We start from the raw sequence: 23,583 nt of genomic DNA, 5'->3' as shown, positions 1-23,583 counted from the left end.
TGTGCGCTACCTTATGAAGACTGAAGAGTCTTCTGCCGCCGTTTCTGGACCTTCACTTTTCGGCATCTGCAAGGGGGGTCGGCGGCGCGGCTCCGGGACGAACCCCAGGGTGAGACCTGTGTTCCGACTCCCTCTGGAGCTAATGGTGTCCAGTAGCCTAAGAAGCCAATCCATCCTGCACGCAGGTGAGTTCACTTCTCTCCCCTAAGTCCCTCGTAGCAGTGAGCCTGTTGCCAGCAGGACTCACTGAAAATAAAAAACCTAACAAACTTTTACTCTAAGCAGCTCTTTAGGAGAGCCACCTAGATTGCACCCTTCTCGGCCGGGCACAAAAATCTAACTGAGGCTTGGAGGAGGGTCATAGGGGGAGGAGCCAGTGCACACCACCTGATCCTAAAGCTTTTACTTTTGTGCCCTGTCTCCTGCGGAGCCGCTAATCCCCATGGTCCTGACGGAGTCCCCAGCATCCACTTAGGACGTCAGAGAAAACATGTTTATAGTTGTAATAACTCTGTAATCAGAATATTTGCTATGTACCGGTCTAATGCGATCTTTAGTAGAGGATTACACATCGCTATCTCGGTGTGTACCTTGGAACGTGAATAGATAAAAGTTAAACAAAGTGCAAGAGTAAAGCAAACGAACCTTCCCATCGTTGTCAAATGAGTCGAAGAAAATGCCGACACCGTTCCACGCATCTGCAGCTCCGTACACCTCTCCGTCCAGGCCTTGGCCTGTAGTGTACCATATAGCCTGTGTGTAGAATAAAGCTAATTACTGTGTGCTATAGGAGGAGGAGAGACTACATGCAGGCAGGGGGCACGCCGCTCTATATAGACTCAGCCAGGATACATACCAGCCCATCAGCACCGATTCTGCCACGCCCGGTTACCCGAAACGTCACCTCCACTTCCCAGTTATCAAAGCTCGGGGCGGATTTTGTCCAGACGGATCCTTTCTGACTCTTCAGAGATGTGGTTATTCGGATCTGATCGGCACTGGGAATAGCACCTACGAGCAAAGTTATGTTTGGTTACTAAAAATTTCTGAGACAATATTCAAGAGGATACAAAGTATCAGTAATGATTAGAGACATCACTGAAGTGCTTTGTTATTGGTTTCTAATGAAACAGAAATGCTTAAAAGTTTATTTTTCGTCAGCTTCAAAATGGCTGCCCCTGCGCTGTGTGCGGCGTATCAAAAGACACGGGTAAAAGCTACGCGCAGTCTGCATAACATCCACAGAGTTAGCAAAACACGCTTTAGTGCTTAGACAACCCTACGGGTTCGGTATGCATGTCCTACATTCATTATGTCGGCACGAGAACGTCAACACTGACCAGCGTTAGAATGTCGATATGCTGTTTTTCTACAGATTATGATCCTACCGCTAAGTTTCCAGGAAATGCCCCACAGTATGATGATGCGGACATTTCCAAAGTCGACATTGTGCAAATGACATGTGTCAACAATTTTAAGCATGTTGCCATCAATGTCGACATGTTAAACAGCAACACAATGACTGCATACTTAAACTATGATGTGATAAAATAAGAATTTACTTACCGATAATTCTATTTCTCGTAGTCCGTAGTGGATGCTGGGGACTCCGTCAGGAACATGGGGTTTAGCGGCTCCGCAGGAGACAGGGCACAATAATAAAAGCTTTAGGATCAGGTGGTGTGCACTGGCTCCTCCCCCTATGACCCTCCTCCAAGCCTCAGTTAGGATACTGTGCCCGGACGAGCGTGCATAATAAGGAAGGATATTGAATCCCGGGTAAGACTCATACCAGCCACACCAATCACACCGTACAACCTGTGATCTGAACCCAGTTAACAGTATGATAACAACGAAGGAGCCTCTGAAAAGATGGCTCACAACAAGAATAACCCGATTTTTGTAACAATAACTATGTACAAGTATTGCAGACAATCCGCACTTGGGATGGGCGCCCAGCATCCACTACGGACTACGAGAAATAGAATTATCGGTAAGTAAATTCTTATTTTCTCTAACGTCCTAAGTGGATGCTGGGGACTCCGTCAGGACCATGGGGATTATACCAAAGCTCCCAAACGGGCGGGAGAGTGCGGATGACTCTGCAGCACCGAATGAGAGAACTCCAGGTCCTCCTCAGTCAGGGTGTGCCCCTGACCAAGTAGCAGCTCGGCAAAGTTGTAAAGCCGAGACCCCTCGGGCAGCCGCCCAAGATGAGCCCACTTCCTTGTGGAATGGGCTTTTACTGATTTTGGCTGTGGCAAGCCTGCCACAGAATGTGCAAGCTGAATTGTACTACAAATCCAGCGAGCAATCGTCTGCTTAGAAGCAGGAACACCCATCTTGTTGGGTGCATACAGGCTAAACAGCGAGTCAGATTTTCTGACTCCAGTCGTCCTGGAAACATATATTTTCAGGGCCCTGACAACGTCAAGTAACTTGGAGTCCTCCAAGTCCCTAGTAGCCGCAGGTACCACAATAGGTTGGTTCATGTGAAAAACAGAAAACACCTTAAGGAGAAATTGAGGACGAGTCCTCAATTCTGCCCTGTCAGAATGAAAAATTAAGTAAGGGCTTTTATATGATAAAGCCGCCCATTCTGACACACGCCTGGCTGAAGCCAGGGCTAATAGAATCTTCACCTTCCATGTGAAATATTTTAATTCCACAGTGGTGAGTGGATCAAACCAATGTGACTTTAGGAAACTCAAAACAACATTGAGATCCCAAGGTGCCACTGGGGGCACAAAAGGAGGCTGTATATGCAGTACCCCTTTTACAAACGTCTGAACTTCAGGCACTGAAGCCAGTTCTTTCTGGAAGAAATTTGACAGGGTCGAAATTTGTACCTTAATGGACCCTAATTTTAGGCCCATAGACAGTCCTGTTTTCAGGAAATGTAGGAAACGACCCAGTTGGAATTCCTCTGTAGGGACCTTCTTGGCCTCACACCACGCAACATATTTTCGCCAAATGCGGTGAAAATGTTTTGCGGTTACATCCTTCCTGGCTTCGACCAGGGTAGGGATGACTTCATCTGGAATGCCCTTTCAGGATCCGGCGTTCAACTGCCATGCCGTCAAACGCAGCCGCGGTAAGTCTTGGAACAGACAAGGCCCCTGCTGGAGCAGGTCCTTTCTTAAAGGTAGAGGCCACTCCGTGAGCATCTCTTGAAGTTCCGGGTACCAAGTCCTTCTTGACCCATCCGGAACCACGAGTATCGTTCTTACTCATCTCCTTCTTATGATTCTCAGTACTTTTGGTATGAGATGCATAGGAGGGAACACATACCCTGACTGGTACACCCACAGTGTTACCAGAGCGTCCACCGCTATTGCCTGAGGGTCCCTTGACCTGGCGCAATATTTGTCTAGTTTTTTGTTCAGGCGGGACGCCATCATGTCCACCTTTGGTTTTTCCCAACGGTTTACAATCATGTGGAAGACTTCCCGCTGAAGTCCCCACTCTCCCGGGTGGAGGTTATGCCTGCTGAGGAAGTTTGCTTCCCAGATTTCCACTCCCGGAATTAACACTGCTGAGAGTGTTATCACATGATTTTTCGCCCAGCGAAGAATCCTTGCAGTTTCTGCCATTTCCCTCCTGCTTCATGTGCCGCCCTGTCTGTTTACGTGGGCGACTGCCGTGATGTTGTCCCACTGGATCAATACCGGCTGACCTTGAAGCAGAGGTCTTGCTAAGCTTAGAGCCTTGTAAATTGCCCTTAGCTCCAGTATATTTATGTGGAGAGAAGTCTCCAGACTTGATCACACTCCCTGGAAATTTTTTCCTTGTGTGACTGCTCCCCAGCCACTCAGGCTGGCATCCGTGGTCACCAGGACCCAGTCCTGAATGTCGAATCTGCGGCCCTTTCATAGATGAGCACTCTGCAGCCACCGCAGAAGAAAACACCCTTGTCCTTGGAGACAGGGTTATCCGCTGATGCATCTGAAGATGCGATCCGGACCATTTTCCCAGCAGATTCCACTGAAAGGTTCTTGCGTGAAATCTACCGAATGGGATCGCTTTGTAAGAAACCACCATTTTTCCCAGGACCCTTGTGCAATGATGCACTGATACTTTTCCTGGTTTTAGGAGGTTCCTGACTAGCTCGGATAACTCCCTGGTCGTCTTCTCCGGGAGAAAACATCCTTTTCTGGACTGTGTCCAGAATCATTCCTAGGAACATTAGACGTGTCGTCGGAAAAAGCTGCGATTTTGGAATATTTAGAATCCACTCGTGCTGTCGTAGAACTACTTGAGATAGTGCTACTCCGACCGCCAACTGTTCTCTGGACCTTGCCCTTATCAGGAAAGCGTCCATATTTCTTTTAGGAAGAATCATAATTTCGGCCATTACCATGGTAAAGACCCGGGGTGCCGTGGACAATCCAAACGGCAGCGTCTGAACTGATAGTGACAGTTCTGTACCACGAACCTGAGATACCCTTGGTGAGAAGGGCAAAATTTGGACATGTAGGTAAGCGTCCCTGATATCCAGTGACACCATATCGTCCTGGTTCGCTATCACTGCTCTGAGTGACTCCATCTTGATTTGAACCCTTGTATGTAATTGTTCAAATCTTTTAGATCTCACCGAGCCGTTTGGCTTCAGTACCACAATATAGTGTGGAATAATACCCCTTCCCTTGTTGTAGGAGGGGTACTTTGATTATCACCTGCTGGGAATACAGCCTGTGAATTTTTTTCCAATACTGCCTCCCTGTCGGAGGGAGACGTTGGTAAAGCAGACTTCAGGAACTTGTGAGGGGAAGACGTCTCGAATTTCCAATGTACACCTGGGATACTACGTGTAGGATCCAGGAGTCCACTTGCGAGTGAGCCCACTGCGTGCTGAAACTCTTGAGATGACCCCCCACCGCACCTGAGTCCGCTTGTATGGCCCCAGCGTCATGCTGCGGACTTGGCAGAAGCTGTGGAGGACTTCTGTTCCTGGGAATGGGCTGCCTGCTGCAGTCTTCTTCCCTTTCCTCTAACCCTGGGCAGATATGACTGGCCTTTTGCCCGCCTGCCTTTATGGGTACGAAAGGACTGAGACTGAAAAGACTGTGTCCTTTTCTGCTGAGATGTGACTTGGGGTAACAAAAGTGGATTTTCCAGCTGTTGCCATGGCCACCAGGTCCTATGGACCGCCCCTTTATACGGCAATACTTCCATGTGCCGTCTGGAATCTGCATCACCTGACCACTGTCGTGTCTATAAACATCGTCTGGCAGATATGGACATCACATCTACTCTTGATGCCAGAATGCAAATATCCCTCTGCGCATCTCGCATATATAGAAATGCATCCTTAAAATGCTCTATAGTCAATAAAATATTGTTCCTGTCAAGGGTATCAATATTTTCAGTCAGGAAATCCGACCAAGCCCCCCCAGCGCTGCACATCCAGGCTGAGGCGATTGGTGGTCGTAGTATAACACCAGTATGTGTGTATATACCTTTTTAGGATATTTTCCAGCCTCTCAGCTGGCTCTTTGAGGGCGGCCGTATCTGGAGACGGTAACGCCACTTGTTTTTATAAGCGTGTGAGCGCCTTATCCACCCTAAGGTGTGTTTCCCAACTCGCCCTCACTTCTGGCGGGAAAGGGTATACCTCCAATAATTTTCTATCGGAGGAAACCCACGTATCATCACACACTTTAATTTATCTGATTCAGGAAAAACTACAAGTAGATTATTCCCACCCTACATAATACCCTTATTTGTGGTACTTGTAGTATCAGAAATATGTAACACCTCCTTCATTGCCCTTAACATGTAACGTGTGGCCCTAAAGGAAAATACGTTTGTTTCTTCACCGTCGACACTGAAGTCAGTGTCTGTGTCTGTGTCGACCAACTGAGGTAAATGGGCGTTTTTACAAGCCCCTGACGGTGTCTGAGACGCCTGGACAGATACTAATTTGTTTGCCGGCCGTCTCATGTCGTCAACCGACCTTGCATCGTGTTGACATTATCACGTAATTCCTAAATAAGCCATCCATTCCGGTGTCGACTCCCTAGAGAGTGACATCACCAATACAGGCAATTTGCTCCGCCTCCTCACCAACATCGTCCTCCTACATGTCGACACACACGTACCGACACACAGCACACACACAGGGAATGCTCTGATAGAGGACAGGACCCCACTAGCCCTTTGGGGAGACAGAGGGAGAGTTTGCCAGCACACACCAAAAACGCTATAATTATACAGGGACAACCCCTTATACAAGTGTTTTCCCTTATAGCATTTTCACATATGTAATCATATCGCCAAATAAGTGCCCCCCCCTCTCTGTTTTAACCCCGTTTCTGTAGTGCAGTGCAGGGGAGAGCCTGGGAGCCTTCCTCACAGCAGAGCTGAGCAGGAAAATGGCGCCGTGTGCTGAGGAGAATAGGCCCCGCCCCCTAAAACGGCGGGCTCTTCTCCCGGAGTTTGTGAGATCTGGCAGGGGTTAAATACATCCATATAGCCTCAAGGGCTATATGTGATGTATTTTATCCATAAAAAAGGTATAATACATTGCTGCCCAGGGCGCCCCCCCCAGCGCCCTGCACCCTCAGTGACCGCTGGTATGAAGTGTGCTGACAACAATGGCGCACAGCTGCAGTGCTGTGCGCTACCTTATGAAGACTGAAAGTCTTCTGCCGCCGGTTTCTGGACCTCTTCACTTTTCGGCATCTGCAAGGGGGGTCGGCGGCACGGCTCCGGGACGAACCCCAGGGTGAGACCTGTGTTCCGACTCCCTCTGGAGCTAATGGTGTCCAGTAGCCTAAGAAGCAAATCCATCCTGCACGCAGGTGAGTTTACTTCTCTCCCCTAAGTCCCTCGATGCAGTGAGCCTGTTGCCAGCAGGACTCACTGAAAATAAAAAACCTAACAAACTTTTACTCTAAGCAGCTCAGGAGAGCCACCTAGATTGCACCCTTCTCGGCCGGGCACAAAGATCTAACTGAGGCTTGGAGGAGGGTCATAGGGGGAGGCGCCAGTGCACACCACCTGATCCTAAAGCTTTTATTATTGTGCCCTGTCTCCTGCGGAGCCGCTAAACCCCATGGTCCTGACGGAGTCCCCAGCATCCACTTAGGACGTTAGAGAAATACACATTTTCACCAACAAATGGGAATCCGGCCAATAAGAGAGGTCCCCGTTTTTGCAGCCATTCTCTTCAAGGTCTCCATAGCTTATTGTGAGGGAGCTATGCATGAAAACAAATTTAGGGGTCTATTTACTAAGCCTTGGATGGAGATAAAGTGGATGGAGTTAAGGCGAGTACACACTAGGACAAGAACGCAAATGATGTGATGTCATCCGCGACAGGACCAGACATTGGCAAGTGCATACACACTTGCCGTGGTCGGGTGCGACGAATGTCGGCGGAGGAGGGGGGTCTAATAGGTGATGTCACAGACGACCTGCGTGAATGTAAATCATGCGATAGATCATTTGTACACACTAGACGATATCGTTTTGAACAGGCAGATATCGGCCGTATCGTACGCGATATCGTCTACTGTGTGCGCATCCCTTAAAGTACTAGTCAACAAGCTCCTGACATTTTTCAAACCCAGCCTGTGACATGGCAGTTAGGAGATGATTGGCTGTACTTTACCTCTCTACAAGGCCTAGTATATAGAGCCATACGTCACAGTCAAGCTTTACCTTACCCTACAGAGGCCTCTCTACCCTCCATCTGTGTCTGCACTCGCATGCCCTTGTTCTGTGGGAATACATACATATTACCGGTTGCCGGGATCCCGGCAGCGTGGAGAGCGCTCGCCACGCTGCGGACACAGTGGCTCTCACGAGTTCTATTCTCCTTCTATGGGTGTCATGGACACCTAATGTTCATTCAAGCTCCCTGCACCTTTCAAATCCTGTGTAGTTCCTCTTCCCTGCCTGAGGTGTCGCTCTCTGCTCTGGTGATTCTCAGCACACACAGGTCTGTATCCCAGCACTGAGTAACAGATCAGTGTGCTGAGAAGCACCACAGCAGAGAGCGACACCCCAGGAAGAAAAGAGGAACTGCACGGATTTTGAAAGGTGCAGGGTGCTAGAATGAACACTAGACACCCGTAATGGGAGAAAAGCTTGTGGTGCTGGGACTGCGGTCTTTCACCGCCTGTCAGGATTCCTGCGTTGGCACGGTGACCGCCGGGATCTCGACAGGCAGTCCAGCGATTACCTCCCATTCTGTCTATGTAGGATTTGTTTTCCGCACAATCTCTTGCACAGTTTTGTGGCACATTAGCTACAATAAGACACACCACAGCCTACTAGAATGGAAGGCCAACAAGCTTACCCACACCGCACGTACAGCAAAAACACATCTTATAGCACACACTTTGTTCTGCGATTAAAACAAATCAGATCTAAAGTGAGTTATTCACACAAAATAATGGATTCTCCATATTCAAGTGTTTGAAAAGGTGTAATAAAAACGTGTTATTGAAAATAAATAATAGCTACAAAAAAAATATTACTAAAATCTTCAAGAATACATTACTGAATTTCATTGCTTCATTTTAATTACTCTTCAGCAAGTATACCCATTGTAAATGATATCCAAATTAAATTATTTGAGGTTTCTAACCAAAGTCATACTATTAACCGCACCTTCTTTCCAATATCATTTTTGTCCTTATATTTTTTGCTCTTGGAATTACAATAGAACAGAAAACCAACAAAATAAAAATAAAAAATAAAAACACAAAAAGGGTCCTGTGCTGTAGCTTACAGAGGGGGGCAGATGTATTAACCTGGAGAAGGCATAAGGAAGTTATAAACCAGTGATATCTGCAAGGTGATAAAGGCACCAGCCAATCAGCTTCTAACTGTTAATTTACATATTGGAGCTGAGTGGCTGGTGCATATATCACTGGTTTATCACTTCCTTATGCCTTCTTCAGGTTAATACATCTGCCCCAGAGTCCGGTTTATAGTTAAAACTAGTTCTGCAGGCTTCAATCCCGGAGAACAGATGCAAGTACTATTTTAAGTTTTTCCAAGTCAGTTCAGAGATACACAGAGCAAACATTAGGACAGGTCACAGCTGCTTCACCTACAGGGCCACATCAGCAATATCACGCCTGTCAATCATGGGAAGGGAGAGCAGAAAACGACCACGTGTCACATAGCTGTGCTATAACCTGGCAAAGCCACCAAAGACTATTCTTACACACATATATGCAGGGGCTGATCGGGAATTACAAACAGGTCATTACCAGGTGCGACCTGGCATTTGACCCTGAGAATTGGTTTCTCAACCCGGCAATTTGCCGTGTTGTGACCGGGGGCAGCGCTCCCTATACTGTGAACGGGTCCCTGTAATAACTCGGTGTGAAGATATCGGGTTCCAAATCACTCAGTCATGGTGGTAGAGGAAAAACCAACAGTGGTTTATTGAACAGAATGGGTTATAAACAGCTCAGCACACTTCTGTGATCCAATTCCACATGACTAGGGAGGCCAATCCTGGGCCGTTTTTTCAATCCCGGGATTCAGTGTCTGCGCACACCTATGGGGGTAGGTAGCAGTGCGGGAGGGTGGGTGTAGGTAGTGGCGCGGGAGGGTGGGTGTAAGTAATAACACTTACTATTAGGCGGGTGGCCGTGGCAGACATGGACACACTGATCACGGCGGCATTTCAAATGATGCGCCAGCCAACCAGAGCTGGCGGACCGGCAGCCAATCAGGGAAGCTGCGGCAGCAGTCGCTCCTGATTGGCAGCCGCTGCTGCGGCAGCTTCATTTGAAATGCAGCCGCGTTCAGCGTGTCCATGGCTGCCGCCTGATAGTAAGTGTTATTACTTACACCCACCCGCCCCGCTTCCAACCCTCCCGCACATGCGCACTGTAATCCCTTGAATCCCGGGATTGGAGGCTCCAATCCCGGGATTCAAATCCCGGCATTTTTGGGCCCAAATCCCGGGATCTCGACGATCCTGGGATTGGCCTCCCTACACATGTCAATTCCCACCACAATCTCCTGACAGAACATTACTTCTTAGTCTGGGAGCAGAGAGTCTCTTCTAGCAATACAGAGTCCCAGATAAATCCAATATAATGGGTCCACAAGCAGTTCCCTGGCAGAACATTACTTCTTAGCCTGGTATCCAAGAATCTCTCTTCAGCTCTCTGGGTAGCTCCACTTACTGTATACTGAACCTCCCAAAGCTTCATATTGCTGGGGTGTGTGTGACCTCTGTTTTAGGATCTTACAGCATTGGAATACAATACATATTCTAATCAAGGTGATTACATCAGTCAGACAGCCACCTTGTCTAGTCAGCTCACTTTTGGACAATAGGGAGTAAACAAACATGGACAATGGTACCTCATATGACTCGCCCTCTGAGGGTCCGCTGTGGTGTATGAAAACAATAGGAAACTAGGTCTAACACAAATACATTATCTAAAGGGTAACAGACATTACACAATTGCATATATTAATAAAATATTTAGGTTGATTTAAACACAGTATTGGGTGAGCAGCAATGGACATGTTATGGAGAATGAACAAACAGACAAAATGGATGAATATGGGTATAAAAAGTACATATTTGACATGGGAAATGAGGCATAGCTATATTAATTGTCACAGACCTCAGTTCCTCACACCCGGGTAGAACCCTTCTTTATTCCTGGGTTGAATTACTGGGTCAGGTGACCCGGTAATTCGAGAGTGACCCTTTCACTCCGCATAGCGACCTGCGTCAACTGGCAATATACTGGGTTATTTGTACGGTCTGAAAGGGGTAGTAGCTAGTCAGCAAAAATAGAAGGTCTGATCTGATACACGGTGGTTGTGGTTGACAAGACCTCAGAGTAAACAAGACAAGTTGGTTCAAAGGCAGAAAGTATTGGAAATGTAAAAAAAATATATATATGGATCACAGTGTTGATATTACATCTCCTGATTATAACAAAAGGGTAAATTCATCTGACAAGTGCAACTAATATTCCCTAAGCAAAATCAGGAACCAGACAATAGTGAATGTGTGCGCACTATATAAAGATTGGTTAATAATAAGAATTTACTTACCGATAATTCTATTTCTCATAGTCCGTAGTGGATGCTGGGACTCCGTCAGGACCATGGGGAATAGCGGGCTCCGCAGGAGACAGGGCACATCTAAAAAAGCTTTTAGGTCACATGGTGCGTACTGGCTCCTCCCCCTATGACCCTCCTCCAAGCCTCAGTTAGGTACTGTGCCCGGACGAGCGTACACAATAAGGAAGGATCTTGAATCCCGGGTAAGACTCATACCAGCCACACCAATCACACCGTACAACTTGTGATCTGAACCCAGTTAACAGTATGATAACACAAACGAAGTAGCCTCTGAACAGATGGCTCACAACAACAGTAATAACCCGATTTTTGTAACAATAACTATGTACAAGCATTGCAGACAATCCGCACTTGGGATGGGCGCCCAGCATCCACTACGGACTATGAGAAATAGAATTATCGGTAAGTAAATTCTTATTTTCTCTAACGTCCTAGTGGATGCTGGGACTCCGTCAGGACCATGGGGATTATACCAAAGCTCCCAAACGGGCGGGAGAGTGCGGATGACTCTGCAGCACCGAATGAGAGAACTCCAGGTCCTCTTTAGCCAGAGTATCAAATTTGTAAATTTTTACAAACGTGTTCTCCCCTGACCACGTAGCTGCTCGGCAAAGTTGTAATGCCGAGACTCCTCGGGCAGCCGCCCAGGATGAGCCCACTTTCCTTGTGGAATGGGCCTTTACAGATTTAGGCTGTGGCAGGCCTGCCACAGAATGTGCAAGTTGGATTGTACTACATATCCAACGTGCAATCGTCTGTTTAGACGCAGGAGCACCCAACTTGTTGGGTGCATACAATGTAAACAACGAGTCAGATTTTCTGACTCCAGCTGTCCTTGAAATATATATTTTTAATGCTCTGACAACGTCCAGTAACTTGGAGTCCTCCAAGTCGCTAGTAGCCGCAGGCACCACAATAGGCTGGTTCAAGTGAAATGCCGAAACCACCTTAGGGAGAAATTGAGGACGTGTCCTCAATTCTGCCCTGTCCGAATGGAATATCAGATATGGGCTTTTGTATGACAAAGCTGCCAACTCCGAAACTCTCCTGGCTGAAGCCAGGGCCAACAGCATGGTTACCTTCCATGTAAGGTATTTTAAATCTACCGATTTTAAAGGCTCAAACCAATGAGATTTGAGAAAATTTAGAACCACGTTCAAATCCCACGGTGCCACTGAAGGCACTATTGGGGGTTGTATATGTAGTACACCTTTGACAAAAGTTTGTACTTCAGGCACTGACGCCAATTCCTTCTGGAAGAAAATTGATAAGGCCGAAATTTGAACTTTAATGGACCCCAATTTGAGGCCCATAGACAATCCTGCTTGCAGGAAATGTAAGAATCGACCCAATTGAAATTCTTCCGTTGGAGCCTTCTTGGCCTCACACCACGCAACATATTTTCTCCAAATGCGGTGATAATGTTGTGCGGTCACTTCTTTCCTGGCTTTAATTAAAGTAGAAATAACTTCCTCAGGAATGCCCTTCTCTTTTAGAATCCGGCGTTCAACCGCCATGCCGTCAAACGCAGCCGCGGTAAGTCTTGGAACATACAAGGTCCCTGCTGAAGCAGATCCCTTCTTAGAGGTAGAGGCCACGGATCCTCCGTGAGCATCTCTTGAAGTTCCGGATACCAAGTTCTTCTTGGCCAGTCCGGAGCTACCAGTATTGTTCTTACTCCTCTTTTCCGTATAATTCTCAGTACCTTTGGTATGAGAGGCAGAGGAGGGAACACATACACTGACTGGTACACCCACGGTGTTACCAGAGCGTCCACAGCTATTGCCTGAGGGTCTCTTGACCTGGCGCAATACCTGTCCAATTTTTTGTTGAGGCGAGACGCCATCATGTCCACCTTTGGTTTTTCCCAACGGTTCACAATCATGTGGAAAACTTCTGGATGAAGTCCCCACTCTCCCGGGTGAAGGTCGTGTCTGCTGAGGAAATCTGCTTCCCAGTTGTCCACTCCCGGGATGAACACTGCTGACAGTGCTACGACATGATTCTCCGCCCAGCGCAGAATCCTTGCAGCTTCTGCCATTGCACTCCTGCTTCTCGTGCCGCCTTGTCGGTTTACGTGGGCGACTGCCGTGATGTTGTCGGACTGGATCAACACCGGCTGACCCTGAAGCAGCGATTTTACCAGGCTTAGAGCATTGTAGATCGCTCTTAGCTCCAGTATATTTATGTGAAGAGACGTCTCCAGGTTTGACCACACGCCCTGGAAGTTTCTTCCCTTTGTGACTGCTCCCCAACCTCGTAGGCTGGCATCCGTAGTCACCAGGACCCAGTCCTGTATGCCGAATCTGCGGCCCACTAACAGATGGGCAGTCTGCAACCACCACAGGAGAGACAACCTTGTTCTCGGTGACAGTGTTATCCGCTGATGCATGTGCAGATGCGATCCGGACCATTTGTCCAGCAGATCCCACTGAAATGTTCGTGCATGGAATCTGCCGAATGGAATCGCTTCGTACGAAGCCACCATCTTTCCCAGGACTCTTGTGCATTGATGTACTGACACAGTTCCTGGTTTTAGGAGGTTCTTGACAAGTTCGGATAACTCCCTTGCTTTCTCTTCCGGGAGAAATACCTTTTTCTGAACCGTGTCCAGAATCATGCCCAGGAACAGCAGATGTGTTGTCGGGGTCAATTGAGATTTTGGAAGATTTAGAATCCACCCGTGTTGCTGAAGCACTACTTGTGTTAGCGCTACACCGACTTCCAGCTGTTCTCTGGACTTTGCCCTCATCAGGAGATCGTCCAAGTAAGGGATAATTAATACGCCTTTTCTTCGTAGAAGAACCATCATTTCGGTCATTACCTTGGTAAAGACCCGAGGGGCCGTGGACAACCCAAACGGCAGCGTTTGAAACTGATAATGACAGTCTTGTATCACGAACCTGAGATACCCTTGGTGTGAGGGGTAAATCGGGACATGTAGATAAGCATCTTTTATGTCCAAGGACACCATGAAGTCTCCTTCTTCCAGATTCGCTATCACTGCTCTGAGTGACTCCATCTTGAACTTGAATTTCTTTATGTACAGGTTCAAGGATTTCAGATTTAGAATAGGCCTTACCGAACCGTCCGGTTTCGGTACCACAAATAGTGTGGAATAATACCCCTTTCCCTGTTGTAGGAGGGGTACCTTGACTATCACCTGCTGAGAATACAGCTTGTGAATGGCTTCCAAAACCGACGTCCTTTCTGAGGGAGACGTTGGTAAAGCAGACTTTAGGAACCGGCGAGGGGGAGACCTTTCGAACTCCAGCATGTAACCCTGAGATACTATCTGCAGGACCCACGGGTCCACTTGTGAGTGAACCCATTGATTGCTGAAAATCTTGAGTCGACCCCCCACCGTTCCTGAGTCCGCTTGTAAAGCCCCAGCGTCATGCTGATGGCTTTGTAGAAGCCGGGGCGGGCTTCTGTTCCTGGGCAGGGGCTGCTTGCTGCCCTTTCTTACCCTTTCCTCTGCCTCGCGGCAGATAAGACTGTCCTTTTGGTCGCTTTTTATAGGAGCGAAAGGACTGCGGCTGAAAAGACGGTGTCTTTTTCTTTTGGGAGGGGGTCTGAGGTAAAAAAGTGGATTTGCCGGCAGTTGCCGTGGCCACCAGGTCCGAAAGACCGACCCCAAACAATTCCTCTCCTTTATATGGCAATACTTCCATATGCCTCTTGGAATCCGCATCACCTGACCACTGTCGCGTCCATAAACTTCTTCTGGCAGATATGGACATCGCGCTTACTCTTGATGCTAGAGTACAAACATCCCTCTGAGCATCTCGCATATAAAGGAAAGCATCCTTTAATTGCTCTAGAGTCAATAAAATACTGTCCCTATCCAGGGTATCAATATTTTCAGTCAGAGAATCCAACCACACTACCCCAGCACTGCACATCCAGGCTGAGGCTATTGCCGGTCGCAGTATAACACCAGTATGTGTGTATATACTCTTCAGTGTAGTTTCCAGCCTCCTATCTGCTGGATCCTTGAGGGCGGCCGTATCAGGAGACGGCAACGCCACTTGCTTTGATAAACGTGTGAGCGCCTTATCCACCCTAGGGGGTGTTTCCCAGCGCGCCCTAACCTCTGGTGGGAAAGGGTATAATGCCAATAACTTCTTGGAAATTAGCAGTTTTCTATCGGGGTTAACCCACGCTTCATCACACACGTCATTCAATTCCTCTGATTCTGGAAAAAATACAGGTAGTTTTTTCACCCCCCACATAATACCCCTTTTTGAGGTACCAGCAGTATCAGAGATCTGCAAAGCCTCCTTCATTGCCGTGATCATATAACGTGTGGCCCTATTGGAAAATACGTTTGTTTCATCACCGTCGACACTAGATTCATCTGTGTCGGTACCCGTGTCGACTGACTGAGGTAAAGGACGTTTTACAGCCCCTGACGGTGTCTGAGACGCCTGAACCGGTACTAACTGGTTTGCCGGGCGTCTTATTTCGTCAACTGACTTTTGTAATGTGCTGACATTATCACGTAATTCCATAACTAAAGCCATCCATTCCGGTGTCGACTCCCTAGGGGGTGACATTACCATCATCGGCAATTGCTCTGCCTCCACACCAACATCGTCCTCATACATGTCGACACACACGTACCGACACACAGCAGCCACACAGGGAATGCTCTAATCGAAGACAGGACCCCCTAGCCCTTTGGGGAGACAGAGGGAGAGTTTGCCAGCACACACCAAAAGCGCTATAAATGTATATAAACAACCCTAGAAAGGTGTTGTTTACTATATATGCGCTCTTAATATATAAATATCGCCAATTTATGCCCCCCTTCTCTTTGTTACCCTGTTTCTGTAGTGCAGTGCAGGGGAGAGACCTGGGAGCCTTCCTCACCAGCGGAGCTGAGCAGGAAAATGGCGCTGAGTGCTGAGGAGAATAAGCTCCGCCCCTTTTTCGGCGGGCTTTTCCCCGGTTTTTAAGAAACTGGCCTGGGTTAAAATACATACATATAGCCTTAATGGCTATATGTGATGTATTTATTTTGCCACTAAAGGTAATTATATTGCTGCCCAGGGCGCCCCCAGCAGCGCCCTGCACCCTCCGTGACTGAGTCAGTGAGCCGTGTGACAACAATGGCGCACAGCTGCCGTGCTGTGCGCTACCTTCAAGAAGACTGAGGAGTCTTCTGCCGCCTGCTTTCCGGACCTCCGTTCTCTCTTCAGCGTCTGTAAGGGGGATCGGCGGCGCGGCTCCGGGACGAACCCCAGGCTGACCTGTGTTCCGACTCCCTCTGGAGCTAAGTGTCCAGTAGCCTAAGACTCCAATCCATCCTGCACGCAGGTGAGTTGGAAATCTCTCCCCTAAGTCCCTCGATGCAGTGATCCTGTTGCCAGCAGGAATCACTGAGATTGAAACCTAAAAAAAAACTTTTCTAAACAGCTCTTTAGGAGAGCCACCTAGATTGCACCCTCTCGGACGGGCACAAAAACCTAACTGAGGCTTGGAGGAGGGTCATAGGGGGAGGAGCCAGTACGCACCATGTGACCTAAAAGCTTTTTTAGATGTGCCCTGTCTCCTGCGGAGCCCGCTATTCCCCATGGTCCTGACGGAGTCCCAGCATCCACTAGGACGTTAGAGAAAAATAAAATAATGCAATCTGACGCATGGATGTCAATGGAAAAGCTATACGGTAGCTAGTTCCATATGTACTCCAAATTACAGATCATGGCATTAAGTAATTCATTGCACAAAATCCTGCGGCTAGTAACCATCCAGGTAGCCTGGGTAAGTGCGGATAACTTGGTTCCGATACAGAAAATAGACATTAAAAAAAAAAAATAGACAGTCATTAGGTCGACAGTAAAAGTTCGATAGGGTCAAAAGGTCGACAAAAAAATGTGGGTGTTGTTTTTTGGTTTTAAACATCCCCCACACCCCAGTTTTTTTAAATTATTCGTTCACCACAAGGTTACGAATGGTGATAGTTTGTGACATGGATAGTAAATGCAGCAAAAGTTGTAAAAATGTAAAAGAAAAACCCTAAAAAACACGTGTCGACCTTTTGACTGTAGACCATTTTAGTGTAGATCTATAGACTGGATACCTGATCACTTATACCCCTTTCAGACTAGAAGCAAAACCCTGGATGGCCAGGAACTATAAGCTGTGTCGTGACCAGGTTTGGAGGCCCTGTGTTTTACCATTGTGTGGGGCTTTTTCCTGTGTGGGGCAGTGTGTCTGAGGCTTTTTCCTGTGTGCGGCAATGTGTTTATTACTGCGGGAGCCCAATGTGTGATTTGGGGGCAAGACAATCCCTACACCATGTACGGAAAAGTCACACCCCCCCTTTTTGTTATACCACGCTCCATTTTGGGGGGGGATCAGGGCTACTTGCATACATTTGCCCCCCAGGCTGTTAGTTGCCAGCCAGCCCCTGAACCTCGGATTATGCGTGGTTACAGGTCGGGTAAACCTTGTGAAGAATGTTATACAACCTAAACAGTTAGACGCTGGACAGCGTTGTCCTGACGGTTTCCTTATTACCTCTTAATAGGCCGCCATGTGACTTTTATTTGGGGGATCATTGCGTATATAACCCTGTAGTCCCCGGGTAGAGGTTTAGTTGCTTCCTAATGAGTGGTTATTTATTTGCCTGTTTAGTTGGTGCATATTTGGAACCGGGTTGTTGACTCGGAACACGAGGATGCACACTGGGCTCTGCTTCATCAGGCTGCTAGTTAGTTTCATCCGCTACAATTTTTACCTGCTCCATCCTCCATACGGCATTGTTCTCCTATTTTATTGCAGACTCATTGGGTATGAGCGGCTAAGATTCTGTAATTGATACCGACTCCCCTATATGGAGTATTCCTTCCTAGTCTGAAGCTCTTACTCTTGAGTGTCAGTCCCATGGAGTGATTACTGTGGTCTAATTGTATAGACATTGGATACTCTGTTGCTTTTTTCAACTTAGGAAGGATATTGGTCTTCCAAAGAACATCGTTTTTATTTACAGGTTGAGTATCCCATATCCAAATATTCCGAAATACGGAATATTCCGAAATACGGACGTTTTTGAATGAGAGTGAGATAGTGAAACCTTTGTTTTTTGATGACTCAATGTACACAAACTTTGTTTAATACACAGTTATTAAAAATATTGTATTAAATGACCTTCAGGCTGTGTGTATAAGGTGTATATGAAACATAAATGAATTGTGGGAATGTAGACACACTTTGTTTAATGCACAAAGTTATAAAAAATATTGGCTAAAATGACCTTCAGGCTGTGTGTATAAGGTGTATATGTAACATAAATGCATTCTGTGCTTAGATTTAGGTCCCATCACCATGATAGCTCATTATGGTATGCAATTATTCCAAAATACGGAAAAATCCGATATCCAAAATACGTCTGGTCCCAAGCATTTTGGATAAGGGATACTCAACCTGTACTTACTACTTCATCACTCTGTGCTCAGTGGGGACTGGGTCACCTGTCTATACATTGATATGCATCATCGCTTTTAAAAGCGAATCTCTTACGTCTTCCGCCTCCTTGATGTTAGTCTCTCAGACTGCAACGGGAGGGCGACTTATTTAATTCCGGTGCGTCTGGAGGACACCCATAACTATTTTTGACATAGGCCCATCTGATTCTTTCAACTCTTATTTACAAGTCTTTGTTTAAATTCTCCTAACGTTAATTAAACTACTTTTTACTCAAGCTTGGATGGCTCCACAGGCCTAGCCTCTCGCTGCCTAGATTGGTTTGGCAAACGCTACTATTTCCAAGGACGCGTTATGTACACCAAGCGAAAATGACCTGCTCAGTTTGATAACGAATGGACTCTTTGGCAAACTTCCCTTTGCCTTGGACCTTGAGCCTTCTGTTCTCTAGTTTTCTCTGGGTGTCCCTGATTTACTATTTGGCTTTCTGTATATTTGTGTCTGTTTTATTATGTTTATAGCTTGTTTGCTTATATTTTGTTTGTTCTTTCCCAATTTCTTTGAATTGTTATAGGTTATGTATGCAATTCGTGGATGCACCGACATGCTCTATTATGCATTTTTTTCTGCTCCTTTTTTTTTTGTTTGTTCTGGTTTCAAAGTGTTTAAAAAAAAAAAAAAAAAAAAAAAAAAAAGAAGGAGGGGGGGGGGGGGCAAATCATGCAGAAAACTATTTACTTACTGCCATATGCCACAAGCAAAGGGCTACTGTGCAAACACTGGCTGCGTACAGCTACTTGGCCCATAAACAGTTATTAGTGGACTTCAAAGTCCACAAGTGAATACAGTGAAGGATCTGCAAAGATAAAGTCAATACAGACTATAATAAGTTCACGCCAGCAGCACTTTCCCAGTGTACATAACTGGCTGAGCCACATATCTGTCAACCAGACTCTACCACAGCCCACAAAAGCTTTCCCAACCTGAACACGGCTGCTTCATTTAAAGGTGTTCTTGTTAAACCTTTAAACAATTAGCCCAGCAAGGATACTGCAAGTGAAGAACAAGTTGGAAAAGCAGAAGCAGCCTTTACCAGAGAGTTTAGGTGTAGCGTGATTACAGTCTGCAGTACATCTGCTTTTCCAAACTGAACGAGAACACAATTTGTTACAGGAGCATTTTAAAATTAAAAATACCTATTCCGAACCAGATATTGCAAGTGGGAAAATCAGAAGCCTTAGCAAAGAGGTCAAAGGTAGCGTGATGACAGCCCACAACTGCTCATCATAACCTGAACAGGACCGGTTACTTTAAGGGTGGTTTAATTTAACCTCAAATAAAACTAAAGCAGATCGAGACACTGCAAGTAGGGAACAAGTGGGAAAAGCAGAAGCAGCCTATCCAGAGAGTTTGGGTGTAGGGTGGTCACAGTCCATCTGTCATTGTCTAACCTGAACATGGACCGATTTGTTTAAACTTAAATGCATTCTGAATGTCATATATAACCCTAACACTGCGGCTGGATATAAGCACAGAAGTGGGAAAAGCAGAAGCAGCCTTTCCTGAGAACTTAGGTGAACTGTGATTGTAGCCCACATCTGCTTTTCCAACCTGAACAGGGACCGCTTTGGGTAAATGGGGCATTTTAAGAGTAAATATAAGTAACTCAGACACTGCAGCTGGATATAAGAAGTGGGAAAAGCAGAAGCAACTTGGTTGGGGGGGGGGGGTTATTTTGTGTATAGGTGCTGGGACCTTGTTGAGGTTCATGAGACAAGCATCATAAGGGGATTACAATAATTCCCCCCACCACCTCCCCCTCAGCAGCTGTTGTGGAACTACAAGTCCCAGAAGTCCTGTAAATGCAACAGCAAGTGTCACAATGACAGCTATATGTGTGTGTGTAGGGGAGGGATAGAGTTTAGCAAAGTAACACAGAAGATGCTGCACCAGGTCTGTGCCCCCCTGAGTGGTACGACCACCACCACTGCACCCCGTACTTACTGCCAGTGTGAGTCCAGAACGGGACGGAGCCGTCAGCATGCACCAGGTAGGGACCCTTGAAGCTGTATTTATACTCGAACCTACGGTGAGCCGGCTTCTGCTGCTCCTCCTCCGCCCGGGCACCGCGCAGCGAGCAGATGAGCAGAACCGAGCAGAGCGCCCGCAGAAGATGCTCCCGGTGAATGGACGCCGCCATCTTGGACGATGCTGACGTAGCTGGAGGCGGGGAGAACTTGCAGAGCCAACAGGGCGCTTGCCGATTGGAGGAGGACGTGACCGTTGGGCGGGGTCAGCCGCGCTGCTGAGTCAGTTCTAGGCAGCTAGTAGTAGTGCGGTCCTCCGGCCAGAGGGGTCGCTGTGTACAGCGCTCTGGATTTACTGTGCTTTCCAGTTCTTCAGGGTCCTCCTGCCAGCCCAGTAGTTTTCAACCTCCTAAAGAGGGCAAGGGAAGGTGTTGCCTTGCTCATATCAACCTATCAGAATTTAGGTATAATTTTATGAGGGTTGTTCAATAAGTCAGGTAACAAAACCTCTCGTATAATATTCACTATTTCATTCTAAGGGGTCTATTCATGAAGCAGTGAAAACAGTGAAGTGAGCTTGTGGAGAAGTTGCCCATGGCAACCAATCTGCTGCGCTGTACAATTGTATAGTATGCAAATTATAAATGTTGCTTCAGTGCTGATTGGTTGCCATGGGAAATTTCTCCACTGGCTCACCTCTTCACTACTTCATGTATAGACTCCTAATTTCCAGGGCAGGCCAAATCAGGTAGACCACCCCCTCATGGCCATTAAACGGTGCGTCACATCAGTCATACTGTCCTAGCATCAGGTGTAAGATGGAGGGGGAATCATAGTCAGACACTGAGGTGCGCTGTGTGATCAGATTTTTGCATCTAAGGGCACATCAGCAGCTGACATTCTTTGCCAACTTGTGTAGGTGTTCGTGATCATGTCATATCATGGGACCAGGTTTGGTTTGGTGCACTGCTTTTGATAACAGCAGGACAGACGTTGCAGATGAGCATCGATCTAGCCGGCCAAGCACATTATCTAAGTTGCCAGAGGAGACTCTGAGTAGATCCCACATTCTGCCCTGGACCTTCATCCATTAGAAAGGAACAGGGCTGCGGGAGCTTATAACATCTGAAGAGGGCAACTGTTGGAGCTTGATGAATGGGCAGCAGTCACATTGGGTATACTTGCCTATATTTTGTTTCTCCCCTCTTGGACGGGGGTTGGGCCAAAGGGATACTATTCTCCTAGAATCATGTCCTGTTAATACTGCCCTCTCTCCATGGTTCTTAAAATTGGGAATTATAATCCCAACCATTACAGTTTGATGTTGGAGGACCACCTACTCTTCCAGGAGTCAGGGGGTCTTCCTGTAAACTCAGTAGTCTCCTGGACATTCCAGGAGAGTAGGCAAGTACAGTTATCCTCCAAGCAACAAAAGGCCCTGCCTAGGACCTGGTGATACCTAGGGGGCCTGCCTGCTGCCACCACCAGCGGGGAGAGATGGTTGAAAAAATGTGGTTAAATTCTAACAAGAATATACTAGTTACCCCAGTGCCCTACTTTCCAGTGACTGGCCCCTTCCCTGTGACCATTCCACAGTATATTGAGTGCCCACCCATTCTCTGCTTTACAAGTAGGGGCTGTGCCATGGTACTGTTGGAGACAAATGGAGGAGGGGAGCTTCTGTTATATGTGAATGTCACCTCGCTCATTAATAGAAGTAGGATACCCGGAGGGCGCAATCACAGCCACCCTCATTGAGCCAATAACCTCTCCTCCGCCTGGAGCTCAGTTCCCCGGCAGTACCATACCTTCATCTGCTCATGGTGATATTATGGTGACACTACACTGACACCTGAACAAAGAGCCCCGAAGAGATGAGGAGAGAAAGATAAATGATCTATATTTTGCAGGGTTGCTGGGAGACCACAGTAGAGAAGATAGACGGGCGTGGCATAAAAGGAAATTTTGGGAAGGAGTAGCACAGTCAGAACAGTGAGGTGATGGGTACAATACAATACATATAGAGGGAGGATGAAGAACACAATAAGAAACATACAATATTTTTTTAGCAGTGGTTTAGATTTCCGTCACTGGCCCTTTTCTTTTTTTCTTTATTTGTGTTATTTATGTTTACCTTCATATGGTGTTCACCTTGTTTTCTATGTTTGTTATGCATTTCCTGTATGTACAGTATATTATACTCTACCTGCCACCAAATTAATAAGAAGAAACATACAGGAGGATGATGCATGTGTATACTGTATACACCCACCAGTATTTTGGACTATGTCAAGGTAATTCAGTTGAGGACGAAGGGTGTGAATTGCTGAGGAATTTAAATGCCAACTCACGACGATTTGCACCAAAATTCGCTCCAAAGCGCTCCGTACCCTATGGGGAGAGCGAACATTTTTTTTGCAAGGTCTTGCTGCCATAAAACGCAACAACTGTCCCCCGTATGACTGCACAGATGCAAATAGCGAGTTTTAGCATACAGGGCAGGCACTAATGCTAATTTACGCTTTGCTGCATTTTTCCGTCCTAGTCTGAGTGGAACTGAACTTGGCAGGATCTGTCTTTCCAGGAAATAATAGGATTTTAATTACCTACCGGTAAATCCTTTTCTCGTAGTCTGTAGAGGATGCTGGGGTCCACATTAGTACCATGGGGGTATAGATGGGTCCACTAGGAGCCACTGGTACGTTAAAAGTTTGAGAGTGTGGGCTGGCTCCTCCCTCTATGCCCCTCCTACCAGACTCAGTCTAGAAACTGTGCCCGAGGAGACGGACATCTTCGAGAGAAGGATTATACACAGTGGCGAGATTCACATTAGCTCACACAACAAGGCAAACCAAGCTATCTAGCTTGAAACTCAGCAACAGCTGAAACATTACTAAACCAAGTAACAAGGCAGTACATAAGTAAGAACAAAGCTGTACTGAACCAGATAACCACTGCAGGATAACGAAGCGCTGGGCGGGCGCCCAGCATCCTCTACAGACTACGAGAAAAGGATTTACCGGTAGGTAATTAAAATCCTATTTTCTCT

At 46.9% G+C, this 23,583-nt stretch overlaps 1 protein-coding gene across 2 annotated transcripts in view; it reads right to left on the bottom strand.

Annotated features, from left to right (window-relative positions):
- LMAN1 (lectin, mannose binding 1) overlaps nucleotides 1-20,751 on the bottom strand; it is a 57,126-nt gene extending 36,375 nt beyond the window's left edge. Inside the window, exons 1-3 of one of the 2 annotated variants that reach the window (XM_063959367.1) lie at nucleotides 20,512-20,751; nucleotides 857-1,011; nucleotides 646-753 (exon numbers count right to left, since the gene is read on the bottom strand). In XM_063959367.1, the coding sequence (XP_063815437.1) occupies nucleotides 646-753; nucleotides 857-1,011; nucleotides 20,512-20,707 (459 nt within the window). In that variant the 5' untranslated portion in view covers nucleotides 20,708-20,751. The remainder of the gene's footprint in view (nucleotides 1-645; nucleotides 754-856; nucleotides 1,012-20,511) is intronic. The other variant, XM_063959356.1, reaches the window with a different exon arrangement.
- Nucleotides 20,752-23,583: the final 2,832 nt, after the last annotated feature.

The sequence above is a fragment of the Pseudophryne corroboree genome, chromosome 1, assembly GCF_028390025.1.
Source record: "Pseudophryne corroboree isolate aPseCor3 chromosome 1, aPseCor3.hap2, whole genome shotgun sequence".
NCBI classification, from domain to species: Eukaryota; Metazoa; Chordata; class Amphibia; order Anura; family Myobatrachidae; genus Pseudophryne; species Pseudophryne corroboree.
Note: the sequence above shows the minus strand (reverse complement) of the source record. Positions and strands in the feature narration are given on the sequence as shown.